The sequence below is a fragment of the Papio anubis genome, chromosome 7 (assembly GCF_008728515.1).
Source record: "Papio anubis isolate 15944 chromosome 7, Panubis1.0, whole genome shotgun sequence".
Lineage (NCBI taxonomy): Eukaryota > Metazoa > Chordata > Mammalia > Primates > Cercopithecidae > Papio > Papio anubis.
The window spans coordinates 112,732,088-112,752,078 of NC_044982.1; the positions used below are offsets into that span (position 1 = coordinate 112,732,088).

The 19,991-nt window shown below is 40.9% G+C and overlaps 1 protein-coding gene across 1 annotated transcript in view; it reads left to right on the top strand.

Annotated features, from left to right (window-relative positions):
- Window positions 1-348: 348 nt before the first annotated feature.
- The window catches only part of ETFA (electron transfer flavoprotein subunit alpha), a 102,234-nt gene continuing 82,591 nt past the window's right edge, over window positions 349-19,991 (top strand). Inside the window, exons 1-3 of the mRNA XM_003901237.3 lie at window positions 349-488; window positions 16,848-16,994; window positions 19,876-19,957. Coding sequence (XP_003901286.1) covers window positions 450-488; window positions 16,848-16,994; window positions 19,876-19,957 — 268 coding nt within the window. The 5' untranslated portion in view covers window positions 349-449. The remainder of the gene's footprint in view (window positions 489-16,847; window positions 16,995-19,875; window positions 19,958-19,991) is intronic.

The following is a 19,991-nucleotide window of genomic DNA, read 5'->3' on the forward strand; positions in this document are numbered from 1 at the left end:
GAAATACAGGGGGAAATAGGGGCATATGGGAAAGGTATCTAATTGGAGTTAGCAAGGCTCCACTCACACCTTACCCCGAGATCAGCTCAGTTTTTCAGTTCACTCTAGTAATGCTGCCCATTGTGGGGCAGTGAGACAGTACAGTCTGAGCTCGATCATCAGCGGGTGGCCAGCTTTGTCTCTGCAGCTCAGCGGCCCGGGCTTACTCGAAGGTCCCCTGGGAATAGCCTCACCTTTGCCCCACTTCCCAGTCTAGCCCCTAACTTCCCGCCGTCTATTGGCTGCGCAGCCGCCCAATGGGCAGGCGGGAACCGCGGGCTCGCGCTCCCAGCCTAGGGCGTCTGATCGCGTTCGCGCGTCTCGCGAGCATTAGGTGACTGGCTGAGGCGACGCCAGTTGGCCGGGCACGGGGTTGCTGTGAGGCCGAGGTTGCGGCGGAAGCAGAGAACATGTTCCGAGCTGCGGCTCCGGGGCAGCTCCGACGGGCGGTGAGTCCGGACTGGGAAGGCGAACCCAGGGACGGTCCCCCGTCAACCCGCCGTCCCTATAGGGTCTTGCAAACGTCACCGCTCCCTCAGACCCGACCAGCCCACGCGCCCACAGGCCGGTCCCCGCCTGGGACTTGGGTCCAAAGTTCTGGGGCCTAACCTGGACTCCTTCGGGGCCGCCAGTTCGGGGCAGAAGTCAGAGGTTGGGGGTCAGGGTGACTCCGAATGGTGTGAATTTGAGCGTCTGCTGCCCCTTCTAGCCCACTCTCTGCCCTGACGCTTCCCACATTTGTCGGTCACTCTGGACACTTTCGGGCCGCCAGGCCCTCCCCACTTGCTCCACACCCGAGGGAGCAAAATGTCGCCGGGGAATGCCCTGTTGGGGACAGTTTCAAACCTGGATTCCTCCCGGAGGCCGGCATTTCTGGAAGAATTAAACACTTTGGGCGCATTGTGGCCGCTCCGACCCACTCACTGTCAAGGGCGGGGGTGGGGCGGGGGGGTGGTGGGAGGCGGCGTGGCCAGTTATGGAAGCTGGCTCTGCTTTCTGGTTTATGGAGCAGGGCTGAGTTGAGGCGATTGTATTTGTAAAACCTGTGATCCGATTTGACAGCTTTAGCCAGTTTTGAAAGGCAGACGTCTTTTTATATGCTGCAGGCTGACCTGCTTTTAACCAGCAGATTGTAGGTTAAATAGCTTAACTGGTGACAGTGGTACATTTTCAGTGTTTCATTAGTGACAAACCACGTTTTTCTCTTCTGTTGTGAGAAGGACTGATAGGAAACATATTTTTGTTCTCATGATGTGGGAGAGTACTATTTGGAGACTGACCAGGCACAAGTCAAGTAACAATAATTTATATTGTGGATTCTGTAGTTTTCCTAGTTTACATTTAGGTGAAATGAGAAACAAGATTGGTAAACCTGGGTCAGAAACTTACCTGATGGTTTGTACCTTTTCTCCTTTTTTTTTTTCTTCTGTGCATGAATATTTTCCCATCCACTCCTGGGATTTTTCTCTCTGAGGCATAGCTGGAGCTCTTTCTAGATGTCTGTAGACATTAGACTTTTTTTAAAATTTATTTAAGAGACAAGGTGTGACTCTGTTGCCCATGCTAGAGTGGAGTGCAGTGGCACGATATGGGCTCACTGCAACCTTCGCCTCCCGGGTTCAAGCGATTCTCCCACCTCAGCTTCCTGGGAAGCTGGGACCGCAGGTGTGCATCATCACTCCTGGCTAATTTTTTTTTTTTTTTTTTTTTTTTTTGTAGAGACGGGGTTTCGCCATATTGCCTAGGCTGGTCTTGAACTCTTGGCCTTAAGTGATCCACTTGCCTCGGCCTCCGAAAGTCCTGGAATGACAGGCCTGAGCTACTGCGCCTGGCTGTAGACATCTTTTTTCTTGTGCGTATTCCTTGTTTAATAAAAAGTCCTGACCCTGCCTTCCCCTAAAGAGTTCAAACCCATGTCTTTCAGGTTAGTGTCCTGTCTTCCCCTCAGGACGTATTTTCTCCCATTAGGGGATCTGGACATAAACAAGTGAAAGTCATGAATTTGGGGAAATTCTGGGAACCCGAGCCAGAAGAATGCTGCTCTATGCAGCAGTTGGAAAACAGTTTTGTGGACAGATTACAAGTCTGGCCTAAGTGAAATTATAATTGTGGTGGGGGATGGAATTTAGGACTTAGTAACTTTGTAGAGCTAACAGAAAAAAATAGAATGATTAAGTAATTCTTACTATCCCCATCATTGGCTAATGTGTTAGACATTACTTCCAGATACTCATTGTGGTTTGCCAAAGACTTTGACCTTGACTTATTTTTAAAATTTGAAGTCAAGCTAAGTAGAATAGCTGTTTTAAAGTCATTAAGAATGTTGGAGAGATTTGAATTTCTAGCATAAAAGAAATGGTGGCAACACTTCTAAAGTGAACCCATAAATTAATAGGGACATATACCTGTATTTAACTTTTTAAATTTTGAAATATTTGCACTTATAGAAAAGTTGCAAGAATAGTACAGAGAAATCTCAAAACCCTTACCCTGGTTTTCCCATCCTGTTAGCAGTTTGACACATGTGCTTTATCTTTCCGCATACATACATAATACTATCTGTCTGAACTATTTGAAAGTATGTTGCAAATGTACCCTTTACTCCTAAATAATTCAGTGGTATTTTAAAAGAACAAAGAGGTTCACTTTCTAACTACACTGTAATTGGCAATATCTGGAAGTTTCACCATAAAATACTGTTTTCTAATCTCTGGATGTTCAATTTTGCCAGTTGTCCCATTAGTACAGTTTGTAGCAGTTTTCCTTATTCTGGTCTAAGATACTCTAGATGTCAAGTGGTTATCATGTCTCTCTTACTCTGTTAGAAAGGTTCCTCAGCCTTCCTTTGGGTTTGATGACATTGGTGTATTTGAAGAGTACAGGCCTTCTATTTTCCAGACTGTCACTCAGTTTGGGTTTATCTGGTGTTTCCTCATGATTGGATTCAGGTTATGTATTCTTGGTGAGAATATTACAAAAGTGGTATTGTGTTCCCCGTGCATCATATTAGGAGGTACTTAATGTTGGTTTATCCCATTAGTGGTAATGCTAACTTTAGTTACTTAGCCAGTGTGTTGTTTGCCAGGTTTCTGCACTGTCAAGTTAATACTCCTCCTCCTTTTGTAATTTTTAACTAATTTATGAGGAGATACATTGAGACTATGTGACTCTTCTATTTCTCATCAGACTTTTACCCAGTATTAGCATCTGTTGATGATTTTTACCTGAGAAATGATTACTGTGATGCAAAATGGTGATTTTCTATTTCCATGATACCTTCTACATTTTTTAGTTATTCTACTATAAGGAAGAACATTATCTTCTTGCATATTTATGGATTTATGGATACATGGATCCTTATTTAGGATAATACATTTCTACCTTATGCTCACGTTGTCTCATATTTGTATAGTGGGGCACATTCAATCTGACTCTTGTTTGTTTACATATATATGTTTATGATATCACAAAGTCAAAATAGCTTATCTTAAATCCCTACTCTTGAAATAAAAAAAAAAAATTGTTCTGTAGCTAACCATTAATACCTTTAGGAAGAGCATACATTTCCAAAACCATATTAAAAAAATAAAATTAGGAATTATAGTTAAAGGTTACCATAAACTGTTAACAATGTGAATATAGTTAACACTACTAAACTATACACTTAGAAATGGTTAAGATGGGGCCAGCCGTGATGGCTGACACCTGTAATCCCAGCTCTTTGGGAGGCTGAGGCGGATGGATCACCTGAGCTCAGGAGTTCGAGACCAGCCTGGGCAACATGGCGAAACCCCATCTCTAGCAAAAAAAAAAAAAAAAAAAAAAATTAGCCAGGCGCCATGGCGCACACCTGTAGTCCCAGCTGCTTGGAAGGCTGAGGCATGAGAATTGCTTGAACCTGGGTGTTTGAGGCTGCATTGAGCCCAGATAGCACCACTGACCTCCAGCCTGCGCAACAGAGTGAGGCGCTGTCTCAAAAAAGAAAAGGTTGGTAAATTTTATGTAGTTTTAAAAATCACTTTGTTAAACTATTAGAATATAAGTTCAATGACTTGCATTTGGTATCTAAGTTCCATTTTTAGTTCTGACTAATTTGTGCCATTGAGTAAAGTCTTTCATCCTTGTGTGTGTGGCAGTGGTCCTTAAAGTCATCTGTTAACAAAGATAGTTTTTGTATCTATAATAAAGAGCTAGAGAACACACTGAGAGGAAAATAGGTAGGCATTTGCAATTAGTTAATATTCTTGCAGGGATATTAATCCTAATTATTGTTATTATTTTATTAATTTGCTCTTGAAATTGATTTATTGAAGAATAAGAAGATGCAAAAAAATTTATGTGGTGAGTGAAACAACAGTTTCAAGGTCATTTGAGTACTCTTGTTACTGTGTTTATTGTCAAGTGGGAAGGAATATCAGGATTGAAAAGCTAAGAAATTGGTGTGAAGCAACATGACACTTTTCTGTCTAGTATTGATGAATAAGATTGAAGTCTGTAATTTGTATGCAAATTTTAATTTCTACTGAAAGAAGAAAGAGAGCCAATTTTGGTGTGATTCTAAAAGAAAATTTATTGCATAAGGTGAATTCAGTAAAATTATGATGCCTGCCAATGTGTCTACTAAGAGTCTTGTCTGTTCTTTTTTGTTTTGTTTTTTGAAACGGAGTCTCTTTCTGTTGCCCAGGCTGGAGTGCTGTGGTGTGATCTCAGGTCACTGCAAGCTCCGCCTCTCAGGTTCATGTAATTCTCCTGCCTTAGCCTCCCAAGTAGCTGGAACTACAGGTGCCCGCCACCACGCCTGGCTAATTTTTTGTATTTTTAGTAGAGACGGGGTTTCACTGTGTTAGCCAGGATGGTCTCCATCTCCTGATCTCATGATCCAGTTGCCTTGGCCTCCCGAAATGCTGGGATTACAGGCGTGAGCCACTGCGCCCGGCCTGTCTGTTCTTAAAGTGAAGTAAATTGACTGTGTTTTCAGTATTACAGTCAATGTTATATAACATTTATGGTTATGATTGAAAACTGCTGTATTTTATTACTAAAAAGATTAAAGGAAGTATTTAAAGTACAGAAATACAATATACATTTTTAAAATTACCAAATGTATGTTAAAATTGGGCTAGGTGACTTTATACATTATTTATCCTTTTGGGTATGACTTGGAAAGATTTTATAGCTTATTCTTGCTGTTTTTCTTTTTTTAATAAAGAAGCAAAAAAACTGGCTGGGAGTGGTGGCTCATGGCTGTAATCCCAGCACTTTGGGAGGCCGAGGTGGGCAGATCACGAGGTCAGGAGTTCAAAACTAGCCTGACCAACACGGTAAAACCCCATCTCTACTAAAAATACAAAAAATAGCTGGGTGTGGTGGTGCGTGCCTGTAATCCCAGCTACTTAGGAGGCTGAGGCAGGAGAATCGCTTGAACCCGGGAGGTGGAGGTTGGAGTGAGCTGAGATTGCGCCACTGCACTCCATCCTGGGCGACAGAGCAAGACTCTGTCTCAAAAAAAAAAAAAAAAAAAAAGCAAAAAACCCTCCCTTGCCCTCTATACCCTCATTACATCTAGTTTCCAAAGATGGTTGGGGCGGAGGTATGGGTTAAAATCATTCTTACTACTTTAGGTTACGAGTGGGTTTGTAAGGGTAGAGAGTTAGATTCCAGCTTTTTTTCTTCTTCTGGCATCTGTGGTAGTTTATGTGAATATACAGTTCAAGTTACAGGAAGAACTCTAAAAAACTGAAAAGCAAAAACAATGTCAAAAATGAGGCTGACGCTGGGCACAGTGTCATGTGCCTGTAGTCACAGCTACTCAGGTGGCTGAGGCAGGAGGATCACTTGAGTCCAGGAGACCAGCCTGAGCAGCATGGCAAGCAAGACCCACTCTCTAACACCCACCCCCACAAGGAAAAAAAAAAAAAAAGCTATTGAGTTGAACAAGAGAAGGACCAAACTGTGTTCATTGGACTTAGCCATAAGGAAGTTTTTGGTGATTTTGGAAAGATTGGATTCAGTGTTGTAGAAGTAAAAGCCAGTTTGGGTGAGTAATTGAAAAAATGGAAGGTGAGGTAATAGAGTTGGTGTCTGTGGAAATTATTTTCAAGAAGTTTGGCTTTGAAAGGGTGCAGAGAGGGTGATAATCTCTTTAAATCCTGCCCACAAGAAGTATACTATCTCATAAAGGCCAGTCAACTTTATATGGGTATGTGGCTGGCATGAGAAAGAAAACTTCATATTTTACTATTTGCAACCAAGTCTAAACAGTATAGAGAACTTCTCTAAAAGCATGATGGGGTGTCTGTTTTGGTGATGTAACAGTTTATATACTGTTTAGTTACCCTTACACATGTTTAGATGATTACATTATCAATGAGGAAACAGTTGCTTTTTAGTTTTTGATAATTTTAAGAAAAGTTTTCATTTAGTTATTATTTATTGAGGGCCAGCTGTGTGCCAGAGAAGTAGATACCAAGTTCACAGTGGAGAACAAGACAGACCTAGTCCCTGCCCTTGTGATGCAAACAGATTGAGGAAGAAACACATTATTTTAAGTGTGGTCATTGTTACAGAACATAGAGGGTGTTTGGGAGAGGTTTTATATTGTTAGAAGGCTGGAAAACACTAAAAGGGTATCTGTGAAATTACGTTTGCACACTGAGGTGCCTTTTTTTTTTTTTTCTGAGATGGAGTCTCACTCTGTCGCCCAGGCTGGAGTGCAGTGGCGCGATCTTGACTCACTGCAAGCTCCGCCTCCCAGGTTCATGCCATTCTCCTGCCTCAGCCTCCTGAGTAGCTGGGACCACAGGCACCCGCCACCACACCTGGGTAATTTTTTTTTTTTTTGAGACGGAGTCTCGCTCTGCCGCCCAGGCTGGAGTGCAGTGGCCGGATCTCAGCTCACTGCAAGCTCCGCCTCCCGGGTTCAGCCTCCCGAGTAGCTGGGACTGCAGGCGCCCGCCACCTCGCCCAGCTAGTTTTTTGTATTTTTTAGTAGAGACGGGGTTTCACCGTGTCAGCCAGGATGGTCTTGATCTCCTGACCTCGTGATCTGCCCACCTCGGCCTCTCATAGTGCTGGAATTACAGGCGTGAGCCACCGTGCCCGGCCCAGGATTTTCTTTAGATAAAAACATCACTTCATTTTTTAGTCTTGTCTAAAATTATTTATCATTGCTGTATTTTTTTACCCCAACTTTTTTTTTTTTTTTTTTTTTTTTTTTTGAGGTAGAGTCTTATTCTCTCGCCTAGGCTGGAGTGCAGTGGCGTGATGCTGACTCACTGCAGCCTCAACCTTCTAGGTTTAAATGATCCTTCCATCTCAGCCTTCCAAGTAGCTGGGACTACAGGAATGCGCCACCACATCCGGCTAATTTTTTAATTTTTATCTTTCATAGAAACAGGGTCTTACTATATTGTCCAGGCTGGTCTCAAACTTCTGGGCCAATTTTAGGTTTGCAGGGTATCTATGCAGATTTATTATGAGTAAATCGTGTGTCTTGGGGGTTTGGTGTACAGATTATTTTGCCGCCCAGGTAATGAACATAGCACCCAATAGGTATTTTTTTTTATTCTCACCCTGCTTCCACCCTCCACCCTCAAATAGGCCCGGGTATCTATTGTTCCCTTCTTTGTATTCCTAGGTACTCGATGTTTGGCTGCCACTTACAAGAGAGAACATTCCATGTTTGGTTTTTCTGTTCCTGCATTAATTCACTTAGGATAATGACCTCCAGCACCGTCCATGTTGCTCTAAAGGACATGATCTCATTCTTTTTAATGGCTGTGTAGTTCCATGGTGTGTATATACCACATTTTCTTTACCCAGTGCATCCCCTGCATGGGCATCTAGGTTGATTCCATGTCTTTGCTATTGTGAATAGTGCTGCCATGAACATATGTGTGCATGTATTTTTATGGTGGAATGGTTCATATTCGTTTGGGTATATACCCAATTATAGTATTGCTGGGTCGAATGTTCTAAGTTCTTTAAGAAATCGCCACATTGCTTTCCACAGTGGCTGAACTAACTTACATTCTTACCAGCAGTGTATAAACGTTCCCTTTCCTCTGCAACCTCGCCAACATCTGTTGTTTTTTGAGTTTTAAGTAATAGCTATTCTGACTGGTGTGAGATGTCTCATTGTGGTTTTTATTTGCATTTCTCTAATGATTAGTTATGTTGAGCATTTTTTTATATGCTTGTTGACCACATATGAGAAGTGTCTGTTGATATCCATTGCCCATTTTTTAATAGGGTTGTTTTTTACTGTTGATTTAAGTTCCTTATAGATTCTGGTTATTAGACGTTTGTCAGATGCATAGTTCGCAAATTTTTTTTTACCATTCTGTAGGTTGTCTGTTTACTTTGTTGATAGTTTAGTTTATTTTGCTGTGCAGAAGCTCTTTAGTTTAATTAGGTCTGTCTTGTAAATTTTTATTTTTGTTGCAATTGCTTTTGGAGCGTTCATCATGAAATCTTTGACAGGGCCTATGTCCAGAATGCCATTTCCTACATTTTCTTCTTGGATTTTAATAGTTTGAGGTCTTACATTTAAATTCTTTTTTTTTTTTTTTTCCTGAGATGGAGTCTTGCTTTGTTACCCAGCCTGGAGTGCAAGGGTGCAATCTCAGCTCACTGCAACCTCCGCCTCCTGGGTTCAAGCGATTCTCCTGCCTCAGCCTCCTGAGGAGCTGGGATTACAGGTGCCCGCCACCATGCCCAGCTAATTTTTGTATTTTTAGTAGAGACGACGGGGTTTCACCATGTTGGCCACACTGATCTCGAACTCCTGACCTCAGGTGATCCACTTGCCTCGGCCTCCCAAAGTGCTGGGATTACAGTCATGAACCACCACACCTGGCAGAAGTTTTTTTTGTTGTTTGTTTTTTGTTTTTTTTAGATAGAGTTTAGCCTGTGTTGTTGTACACATTTGTAGTCCTAGCTACTCAGGAGGCTGAGGCAGGAGGATCCCTTGAGCCCAGGAGTTGGAGGCCAGCCTGGGCAACATAGCAAGACACTGTCTCTAAAAATAACATTTTTTGAAAATAGACTGTTTTTTAGAGCAGTTTTAGTTTCACAGCAAAATCCAGTGGAAAGTACAGAGAGTCCTCCTGGTCCACACACCCACAACCTCCTCCACTGTCAATATACAGCACCAGAGTTGTCCATTTGTTACAATTAATGAATTTACATTGACATCAGCATTGCCCAGAGTCCAGAGTTTACATAGGATTCACTCTTTGTGTTGTACTTTCTATGGGTTTGGACAAATGTATAATGACAGGTATCTACCATTATTATATCATACAGAACAGTTTCACTGCCCCCACTCCTGCTCCCCCCAGAAAAAAAACAAAAACAAAAACAAAAGAACTCTATGCTTTGTTCTCCAAATCCCTGGCAGCTGCTGATCTTTTTACTGTTTCTGTAGTTTTGCTTTTAGCAGAATGTCATATAGTTGGGATTAGACAGCATGTAGCCTTTTCAGACTGTTTTTTTTTTCACTAAGTAATATGCATTTAAAGTTCCTCCATGTCTTTTTCATTGCTTTTTACTGCTGAATAAGATTCCATTGTATGAATATTTGTTCACCTACTGAAGGACATTTTGGTTGCTTCCAAGTTTTGGCAGTTATGAATAAAGCTGCTGTAGACATCTGGTTTTTGTGTGGACCTAAGTTTTCAACTCTTTTGGGTACGTACAAAGGAGTGCAGTTGCTAGATTATATGGTAAGATTATGTTTAGTTTTGTAAGAAACTGCCAAACTGTCTTCCAAAGTGGCTGTACCAGTTTGCATTTTTACTAGCAATGAATGAGAGTTTCTGTTGTTCCACATCCTTACTAGCATTTGGTATTGTCAGTATTTTGGTTTTTTACCATTCTAATAAGTGTGTAGTGGTATCTCATTTTAATTTGCAATTTCCTAGTGAGCATCTTTATGTTGAGCACCTTTTCATATGCTTTTTGGCCATCTTCTTTGGTGAGGTACCTGTTCAGATCCTTTCCCCTTGTTTAAATCGGGTTGTTCATTTCTTATGTTGAGTTTTAAGGGCTCTTTATATATTTTAGATAAGTCTTTTATCAGATATGTCTTTTGCACATATTTTGTTCCAGTCTATGGCTTGTCTTCTCATTCTTTTGATGAAGAGGTGTTTTTTTGTTTTGTTTTGTTTTGTTTTTTTGTTTGGTTTGAGATGGAGTGTCTGTCGCCTAGGCTGGAGTGCAGTGGTGCAATCTCAGCTCACTGCAACATCTGCCTCCAGGGTTCAAATGATTCTTGTGCCTGAGCCTCCTGAGTAGCTGGGACTATGGCGTGTGCCACCATGTCCAGCTAATTTTTGTATTTTTAGGAGAAATGGGGTTTCACTCTGCTGGCCAGGCTGGTCTGGAACTCCTGACTTCAGGTAATCCACCAGCCTTGGCCTCCCAAATTCTGGGATTACAGGCGTGAGCCACTGCTCCTGGCCAATGAAGAGTTCTTTAAAAACAATGTTCAGTTCACTTATTGGGAGTCAGCTCTGTGCTGGTTACTAGAGTCTAGGGTTATAGAGGTAAGAAATATCAGACGTTGTGGCCAGGCGTGGTGGCTAACGCCTGTAATCCCAGCACTTTAGGAGGCCGAGGCCGGTGGATCACGAGGTGAGGAGGTCGAGACCGCCCTGGCTAACATGGTGAAACCCCGTCTCTACTAAAAATACAAAAAAATTAGGCGGGCATGGTGGCGGGCACTTGTAATCCCAGCTTCTCGGGAGGCTGAGGCAGGAGAATGGCATGAACCTGGGAGGCAGAGCTTGCAGTGAGCCGAGATCGCGCCACTGCACTCCAGCCTGGGCGACAGAGCCAGACTCTGCCTCAAAAAGAAAAAAAAAAGAAATATTAGACATTACTCCTGTACTCAGTATCAAAGGGGGACGACAAGACAATCAGGTGGATATAATCAGGTGTGATAAGTGCTGTAACGAAGGCAATTACAGGGTACCATGTTGGTGCTAGCAAAGCTAACTAGTCTGAGATGGTCCAAAGAAAGCTTTTATGTGTAGCTAACATTTATTGAGGATTTAATATGTTCCAGGCATCATTCCAAGAGCTTTACATTTATTAATTTTACCCTCACAACAATTCTATGAGATATTAATATTATCATCATCTCCATTTTACAGTCAGAGAACTGAGGTACTGAGAAGTTATGGTGGAGGTGGGATTCAAACCTGGGCTACGTGGCTGGCTCCAGAGCCTGTACTCTTTACCACTGCAACTGTACTAATGCTTTTTGGAGGAATTGACCTTCCAGCAGAAAACCTAAGGATGATTAATTGGAATTTAGTAGGGTAACAGGGAAAGAGGTCCACTAGGCAGAGGGAGCAATGTGTGGGAAGGCTGGAAGTCTGAGAGAGCAGGGCAAGTTCAAGTATCTGAAAATAAGGCATAAATGGAGTGAGGGATATATAGTTAGGGAGGTAGATCAGGCCATAAAATAAGCACATGGTAAACCAACCTAAGGAGTCTAGTTTACCATATCCAGGGGAGGCAGGAAGCAACAGCAGTGTTTTAAGCGGGGGAGAATAACATGTTAGATTTGTGTCATGGAAAGATCACTGGGAGAAATGGATTGGTAGGAAGCAGAATTGTAGGTTAGAAACAAGCTGGGGTGGGAGACTGTGTGGGATAATAGAGGAGAAGGATAATAGCCTGCACCAGAATATTGGCATTGACGATGGAGAGAAGTGAATGGATTTATGAGTAGCTCTCTTTAAAAGGAAGAATTGTTATGACTTGAGTGGTTGGTTAGATGTAAGGTTGAGAGAAAACCCAGAGATGATTCTCTGATCATGGTTTGGGCAGCTTGAAGTCTGGAGAAGTAGCAGTATAGGGGCTGGAGGAACAGAGGGAAAACACGAGTTAAGGTTTAAATTTGCTGAGATGGAAAGTGTTTGATGAGACAGGCAAGTTAAGCACTTAGATATACGGATGTAACCTTATTATAAGTCTAGCAGTCAGGAAAGAGATTTGAAACCCATTTGAGATTTATATATATAAAATATTTGAGCCATTCTTATATAGGGGTGAAGTTAAACCGTGGAAGGCAGAAGGGAGTAGTCAGTAACTTCAAACATTGCTGAGATAACAAGTAAGGTGAAGCCTGAAAAGGGTTTGTTGGTAATTTGGGTGAGGGCAGAAACCAGATGCAAGTAATTGAGGAGTGAATGAGGAATTAGAGAAGTTAGAGTGGAATGTGGGGTTGTGGCTTTTTAGCAGGATTGTTGCGAATGGGGAGAGGCTCAATCATGTTTAAGTGTTGATGAGAAGGAACCAGGGTAAAGGGAGAAGCTGGAGACATGACTGGGAAGTGCAGATTACAGAAAGTCTCTGAGTAGATGCAAGAGAGTGGAATCTAGATCCCAGATGAAGGGATTAGACCCAGGAGAAAGGATCCACAGCGGCTTCCATTGTGATAGGGCAAGGACAGGAATTTCTATGTTGAGTATCAGGAAAGGAAATCAGGTCCACCGTGATGGCTTCAGCTGTCATTGTGAAGTAGGAGGTGAGGCTGCCTTCTAAGATTAGGGGGCAGAATGTGTTGGCTGTTTAAGAAACATCAGGAGGCAGGCATGGTGGCTCACGCCTGTAATCCCAGCACTTTGGGAGGCCAAGGTGGGAGGATCGTTTGAGCCAAGGAGTTCAAGACCAGCCCGGGCAACATAGCAAGACCCTGTCTCTACAAAAAATAAATAATTGACTGGACATGGTGGCATGTACCTGTGGTCCCAGTGACTTGGGAGGCTGAAATGGGAGGAACGCTTGAGCCTGGGAGTTGGAAGCTGTGGAGAGCTATGATTGTGCCACTGTACTCAAGACTGGGTAATAGAGGGAGACCTTGTTTCCGAAAAAGAAAAAGAAAAAGAAGAGAAACATCAGGAGAGGATATTTGAAATCATTGCTGTGGAGGGTGAGAGTGCCAACAAGGAAGTTGTGGTAGCATTGCTAGGCAGTTTTGAGAGCCCAAGTGAGGCTGGTGGCTAAGAATTTGTGGGTGACATGGGCCTGCATAGTTAATTTTTATTTAAATAGCAGTGTCTGAAGAGGTTGAGATTCCTTTTGAGGCAATTACCTCATTAAGTATTTCAATAGTTATCTTTAAATGTTTAAGAATTTGGCTCCTTTTCCTCTCATAACTATTGTTAAAAGAGGATCGATCCTAAAGTGTAGAGAGGCAATGGGTTATAAAATAATAAAATGAAAATTTGTTCCCTTTAAAACCTTTTCAATACTGGGCATGCATTTTTTTTTTTTTACTCTTTAGTCATATTCTATACTACTCTTCTACTTAAAATAGGATTTTAGAGTTATAGAATTTTTACAGTAGGGAAAGAGGTCTTTTGAGATCGTATTTTTCTTTCTGACAATGCTATTTTTTTTTCTTTTTTAAGCACGAGAATGTTTGCCAAGTGAAATCTTACAGGAATGACCCATGTATAAAACAGCTAAAAATGGTGGTGCTTTGATGTGTGCTGGTAATTAGGAACTCAAACTCTGGAGTCAGACTACCTGGACTTAGAATAACCTGACTCGGCTTCCTACCTGTATAGCTGCTAAGCTCCAGTTTCCTCATCTGTGAAGTCGGAGTAATACTAGTACCTCCATCATAGACTTTGTAGGAATTTTAAATAAGATACTATGTATAAAACTGCTTAGTACAGTGCTCCATCAATGTTAGTTTGGTTAATCTGGTTAAAGCAAAGTTGGGTAGGGGGTCATTCTAGCAGCTGTAGATGCTTATCCCATGCGGTGGCTCCTGAGATGGCTTCCTAGAACCTTATATAGATGCAGTTTGAAAATCTCTAATCTTGGCTGGGTGCGGTGGCTCAATCTGTAATCTCTGGACTTTGGGAGGCTGAGGCAGGCAGTTCATTTGAGGTCAGGAGTTCAAGGCCAGCCTGGCCAACATGGTGAAACCCCACTCTCTACTAAAAATACAAAAATTAGCTGGGCGTCATAGTGCATGCCTGTAATCCCAGCTACCTGGCAGGCTGAAGCAGGAGAATCGCTCGGACGCTGGAGGGAGAGGTTGCAGTGAGTCAAGAGCACGCCACTGCACTCTGGCCTCAGCAATAGAGTGAGAGTCTCAAAAACAAAAACAAACAAAAAAAAACCTCTAATCTGATTCATCCTCCTAAATTTGCAGATGGGCTTTAGATTGTAGAATAACATTTTAAAGGTTCAGGCCAATTTCTTCTGCTCTAGTTCCACACAATCATTATTTTTGAATTAGCCACATAACCGGGCCTAGAGGCTATAGCTTCTCTCTAGGTGGTATGTGAGAAATGGAATGTAAAACATTGAATTAGAAGGAAGTTTAATATTTTAAAAATTATAAAGGAGTCAATAAAATAGAGTACCTTTATGATGTATATAATGCTTAGTAAAAATTGATCAGATAGATGGACTGAGTGAGTGGGTTCTTAAATACATTCTTTTGTTGTTTATGCTTATAAATCTAATTTTGATAAATCTTTTAAAAAGTATATAATCTCCAGTTGGAAGTTCTAAAAGCTTGATCGTTCCTTAGGATAACTACGTAATTTATCTTATGATAGAACTATAATTTACAGCAAGTATGGGCCTTCTGCCACCAAATCTTAGATTTATTCTTCAAATGGTGATGGAAATCTCATAATTTTTATAGCAAATGATGTGTGAAACATAATCAAAAATATGATGTTGGATATATATTGGTGATAAATAGCTTGTTACTGGCAATTCTTGTGAAATGTGATTTAAGTAATAATTTAAATTTATTTTTTATTTTTAATTACCTAATTTTATTTAATTATTTAATTATTTATTTATTACCCAAAGTAATAACTTACTTTGAGTCTTAATTACAAAGTCCTTTTCAAAATATGGTGCTCTTCCAGTGAAAAAAGAAAAGGTACCGTACAATTAATTCTGCAGATATTCATTGGAAAAGAAACATTGTATTTGATTCTGGGGATACAAAATACAAACAGGTGTGGTATTTGCTTTCCTTTTTTTTTTTTTTTTTTTGAGAAGAGTTGTCGCCCTGTCCCCCCTGTTGGGTAGAGGCCGGATCTCAGCTCACTGCAAGCTCCGCCTCCTGGGTTTAGGCCATTCTCCTGCCTCAGCCTCCTAGGTAGCTGGGACTACAGGCGCCCGCCACCTCGCCCGGCTAGTTTTTTGTATTTTTTAGTAGAGACGGGGTTTCACCGTGTTAGCCAGGATGGTCTCGATCTCCTGACCTCGTGATCTGGCCGTCTCGGCCTCCCAAAGTGCTGGGATTACAGGCTTGAGCCACCGCACCCGGCCGGTATTTGCTTTCTAAGAACTTTCATTTCATTCCAGGAATTGTCCTGACTTTCCTTCAGTTCATACCCTCCTTTTAAGTTTCCAACTCTGGGTAAATTTCATGCTATGCTTTCTTCACTCCAACTCCAGAGCTTAAGGTTATTGCTGAATTAAGCCACACAACCACGCCATTTGATCCACAGTTCCTCTTTTTCTCACTTTTCTTTGCCATTTTCCACAAGAATAGTTCCAGTATTTTATTTTTTCCTCATGCCTATGATGCCATTCCTCATCTTTTCACATGATAGGAACACCTGAACTTCCTTCCTTTCTTCCCCACTTGACTCTGCTTCATGATCTGTAGCCTTCAACATTTTGGATCTCTTCATTATTTGAAAAACTGTTCTATTTTATAATTGTATGTGAACAAGTCTAATTTCCTGTGAACTATTTGAGCACAGGGACCATTCTTGTTCATCTCTGTGTTCCTTGTGTTTGAAATTATTCCACATGACCATGAGTGATTGGTGGTTTCTTGATCGTCTGCATTAGATAGGGCTGGATGTTGGTTGGTTCCAGTATACTGTCTGCAAGCTTCCTTTTTTGAATCCAGAAGCATATTTGAACAGTCAAAACCTGGCAAAATTGCTGTTTAGTGTCATATTTTAAAAACACATTTCCATTATCAATTATTTTGGTACTGAATGCATTTTGACTGAAGCAATAGGGATCAACTTTTGTGACTGATTTCACACCCATTATTTCTGATTATACTGTACTCCTGTACTGTAGGAGTACAGTATGTATGTAACCAAATGTAATTGGTAGTAGAATTTGACCAGTTCCTAGTTAGGTAGTTAATATGTTCTGTCTAAGAAATTTACATTTAGTTATATAGTAGTTTCTTATCAGATGTAGATTAGTGGGAAAGTTGTTTTGAAGTAATTAAACACTTTTCCTAACAATAGAAGGCTAATTTGCGTTCTTACTTTTATTAGATAAGAATATTAGTAGGCTGCGTGCGGTGGCTCACGCCTGTAATTCCAGCACTTTGGGAGGCTGAGGCAGGCGGATCACGAGGTCAGGAGATGGAGACCATCCTGGCTAACACAGTGAAACCCCATCTCTCATGAAAGTACAAAAACAAAATTAGCTGATGTGTTGGTGGGCGCCTGTAGTCCCAGCTACTTGGGAGGCTGAAGCAGGAAAATGACATGAACTTGGGAGGCGGAGCTTGCAGTGAGCCATGATCGCGCCACTGCACTCCAGCCTGGGCGACAGAGCAAGACTCCGTCTCAAAAAAAGAAAAAAAGAATATTAGTAGTACAGTGGTAGACACAAATAGCTAGATTTTCAATATTGAACAAGTATTTTATAAATAAATTTATAGAACAGTATTGTGTACGGAATAGTTTTCTTTAAAGCTTACATCCTTAACAATTAGAGTAAAAAAAAAAAACCTGTGATAACATTCTTTACCTTTTTTTTTTCCTTTTTTCTCTTTTTAGGCCTCATTGCTACGATTTCAGAGTACCCTGGTAATAGCTGAGCATGCAAATGATTCCCTAGCACCCATTACTTTAAATACTATTACTGCAGCCACACGCCTTGGAGGTGAAGTGTCCTGCTTAGTAGCTGGAACCAAATGTGACAAGGTGAGAAATTTTTAAGGTCAGCCATAGCAAATACAATCTCCATCAAGAGACAGGAAAAGATGGCAACAGAGAATTATGTTGAGGACTGTAACCCAAACTGGGCTCTAATCCTCATTAAATGGCCAGTGTCACAACCATTACCATGTGTGAAAAAGGAACTAAAAGGTTTCCTCACTAAGTATTTTATCTTTTGAAATGAGGTAGAATACTTGATTTAGTTCCACTGGCACCATCATGTGCCATCAGGTACCAAGTAGAATGATAATATTTGAGTCCCCTTAGAGGTTAATAACTGATCTCTTTTTTGTGTTGATGAATATACTTGCTAATTGCTTCTAATTCCTGAAAGTGGTAAATCTGGACAATGTAATATGGATGTTTTAATTGGTAGAAGAATTTGAATGTTAAGTACTATTCTTTCCAAACTCTAGCTGGTACTAAAAGATGTTCTTATTTTTTGCTGTTGTTGTTGCTGTTGTTGAAATCAGATGATAACAGCTTGGGACACTAACCCTCTAGAAAGGTGCTAGGATATGATTTGCAGGGTCTGTGCCACTAGGCTGCAATGTAGATGAGTGCTTCAATTAAGCTTACATAGCTTGAGCCACCAGTTCCCTCTCACATGGTATAGGAGTTGCTGAGTGTGTAGTTGGGGGCTTAAACTTCACAGAGGAATAAATCTGAAGGGAGTATGTTTTGAGGATTTTATGTTTTATTAAATAAGTGATGGTGGCCGGGCATGGTGGCTTATGCCTGTGATCTCAGGACTTTGGGAGGCTGAGGTGGGTGGATCACTTGAGGTCAGGTGTTTGAGACCAGCCTGGGCAACATGGTGAAACCGTGTCTCTACTAAAAATATAAAAATTAGCCGGTGTGGTGGTGCGTGCCTGTAGTCCCAGCTACTTGGAAGGCTGAGGCACGAGAACCACTTGAACCTGGATGGCAGAGGTTGCAATAAGCAGAGATTGTACCACTGCACTCCAGCCTGGGTAACAAAGTGAGACTGTCTCAAAAAATATATTAAAAATAACAATAATTCAGAGCATGTGAGAATGCAGATTCATACTGCTGATGTTGCTTCTGATTTTTTACGTGAAATTGATATCTTAAAAGAACATATTATGGTGGGTTTATGTTTAGTTATGTGGGTTTTTTTACCCAATTCCTGCTAACAACTATAGAATCTTACATAGTTGATACAGCCACAATGTGTGATGTGTGATGGCTAAGCTATCTATTTGTATGTATGTATTAGCCACAGTATATGATGGCTAAGCCATCTTTTTGGTTTCCCTGTTTTTGGATATGTAGGAATTTGTGATTTGTTGTTTGTTTTGCTGTGATTTAAAATAATTATTGTAATGTTACTTTAAAAATACTTTGATGCTTTATACTACTTTGAGAAGAATCAAATAGAAATCATCTTCTGTACTCAGTTACAATCCTAACCTGTCATGTTCTAATTTTAAAGAAAACAACTAATACCTATATGAAGAGATCATTAATAGAGTTCAGCTTTATAGCATTTTATTCAGCTATTTGTCATAAACAGCAAGTTATTCTTCTGTATAATGCCAGCAGTTTTTGCCAGTAAAAACAAGAGAGTTTCAATGGGAAAATTCTGCCCCATTTTCTATCCCATGCTGCTATGCAGCTACATTGCAATTAACTGAGTTTCTTAATTGGGAATTCTCTTAAAGTTTGAGAAGCTAAATTCTGCTGCATCCATAATAGAGGACCTCTGTAGTACAAAATGGTATGCCGGTGAACACTTGGTTTAGGAGAGGTATTTTTGCAGTGCGTCCTTTCTTCAGTGAATATTGTTGCAAGCTAACAGTTCATATGAGGGTAGCAGAAGGCACAGCCGTTCAATCCTACTCATCAGTGAATCAATGAATCAGTTTGGAGGTAAACAAGGAGACAGAAGACGATAGTATGACTGATATGACTTAGCTAAAGTGGAAACCAGCCATGATGTGATAAAGATACTTAAAAAGGGGAAATCTAATTGCCTTCTGAATATAGAAAATCTGAATGATCACAAAGCTTTCTCAGAACCCCATTCTGATTCTAAACAGGAAAAATGAAGAATTAAAATAGGAAATATTTTGCTTTGTCATAGATAAGTGTGTGTATGTGGGCAGGAACTCAGTGGTTGACAATGGGATGTTACTAAGAGAACTTCATTTTCACCATTTCCAGGATATTGAACTTAACACTTGGATTGAACCAAAAGTAAAAAGCACAGTTTATAACTAAATTTGAATAAAGAGCCATGTTGATTTTGGTTTGTCAATTAGTACTTTTCTTTTTCAAGGCAGGAATATTTGTTGAAATGCTTGGTAGTTGGACAGTGTGAGGTCAGTCAGTAGTAAGATCTATTGGCATTAGATTTTCTTTGTTAAGGAATGTATTTTAATATTTTAATCCTTTTTTTGTTTGTTTGAGACAGAGTTTCACTCTTTTGCCCAGTCTGGAGTAAAGTGGTGTGATCTTGGCTCACTGTAACCTCCGCGTCCTGGGTTCAAGTGATTCGCTTGCCTCAGTCTCCCAAGTAGCTGGGATTACAGGCACCCACCACCATGCCTAGCTAATTTTTGTATTTTTAGTAGAGATGAGGTTTCACCATGTTGGCCAGGCTGGTCTCGAACTCCTGACTCCAGTGATCCGCCTGCCTCAGCCTCTCAAAGTGCTGGGTTTACAGGCTTGAGCCACTGTGCCCGGCCAGAATATATTTTAATTCTTAACTGGCCCTTTTGCTAATAAGAGTAATTTTTACAGTTGGCCATTAAGATTTTATGATCTGTTGATATTTATAGTGGTGGCTTTATTTGTATATTTCTGATAGATGGATAATTAGGAACTTATCTTTTAATCACAGGTGGCACAAGATCTTTGTAAAGTAGCAGGCATAGCAAAAGTTCTGGTGGCTCAGCATGATGCGTACAGAGGCCTACTTGCAGGTGAGGTTTTCCAGTGGAAAAATATGTCATGTGT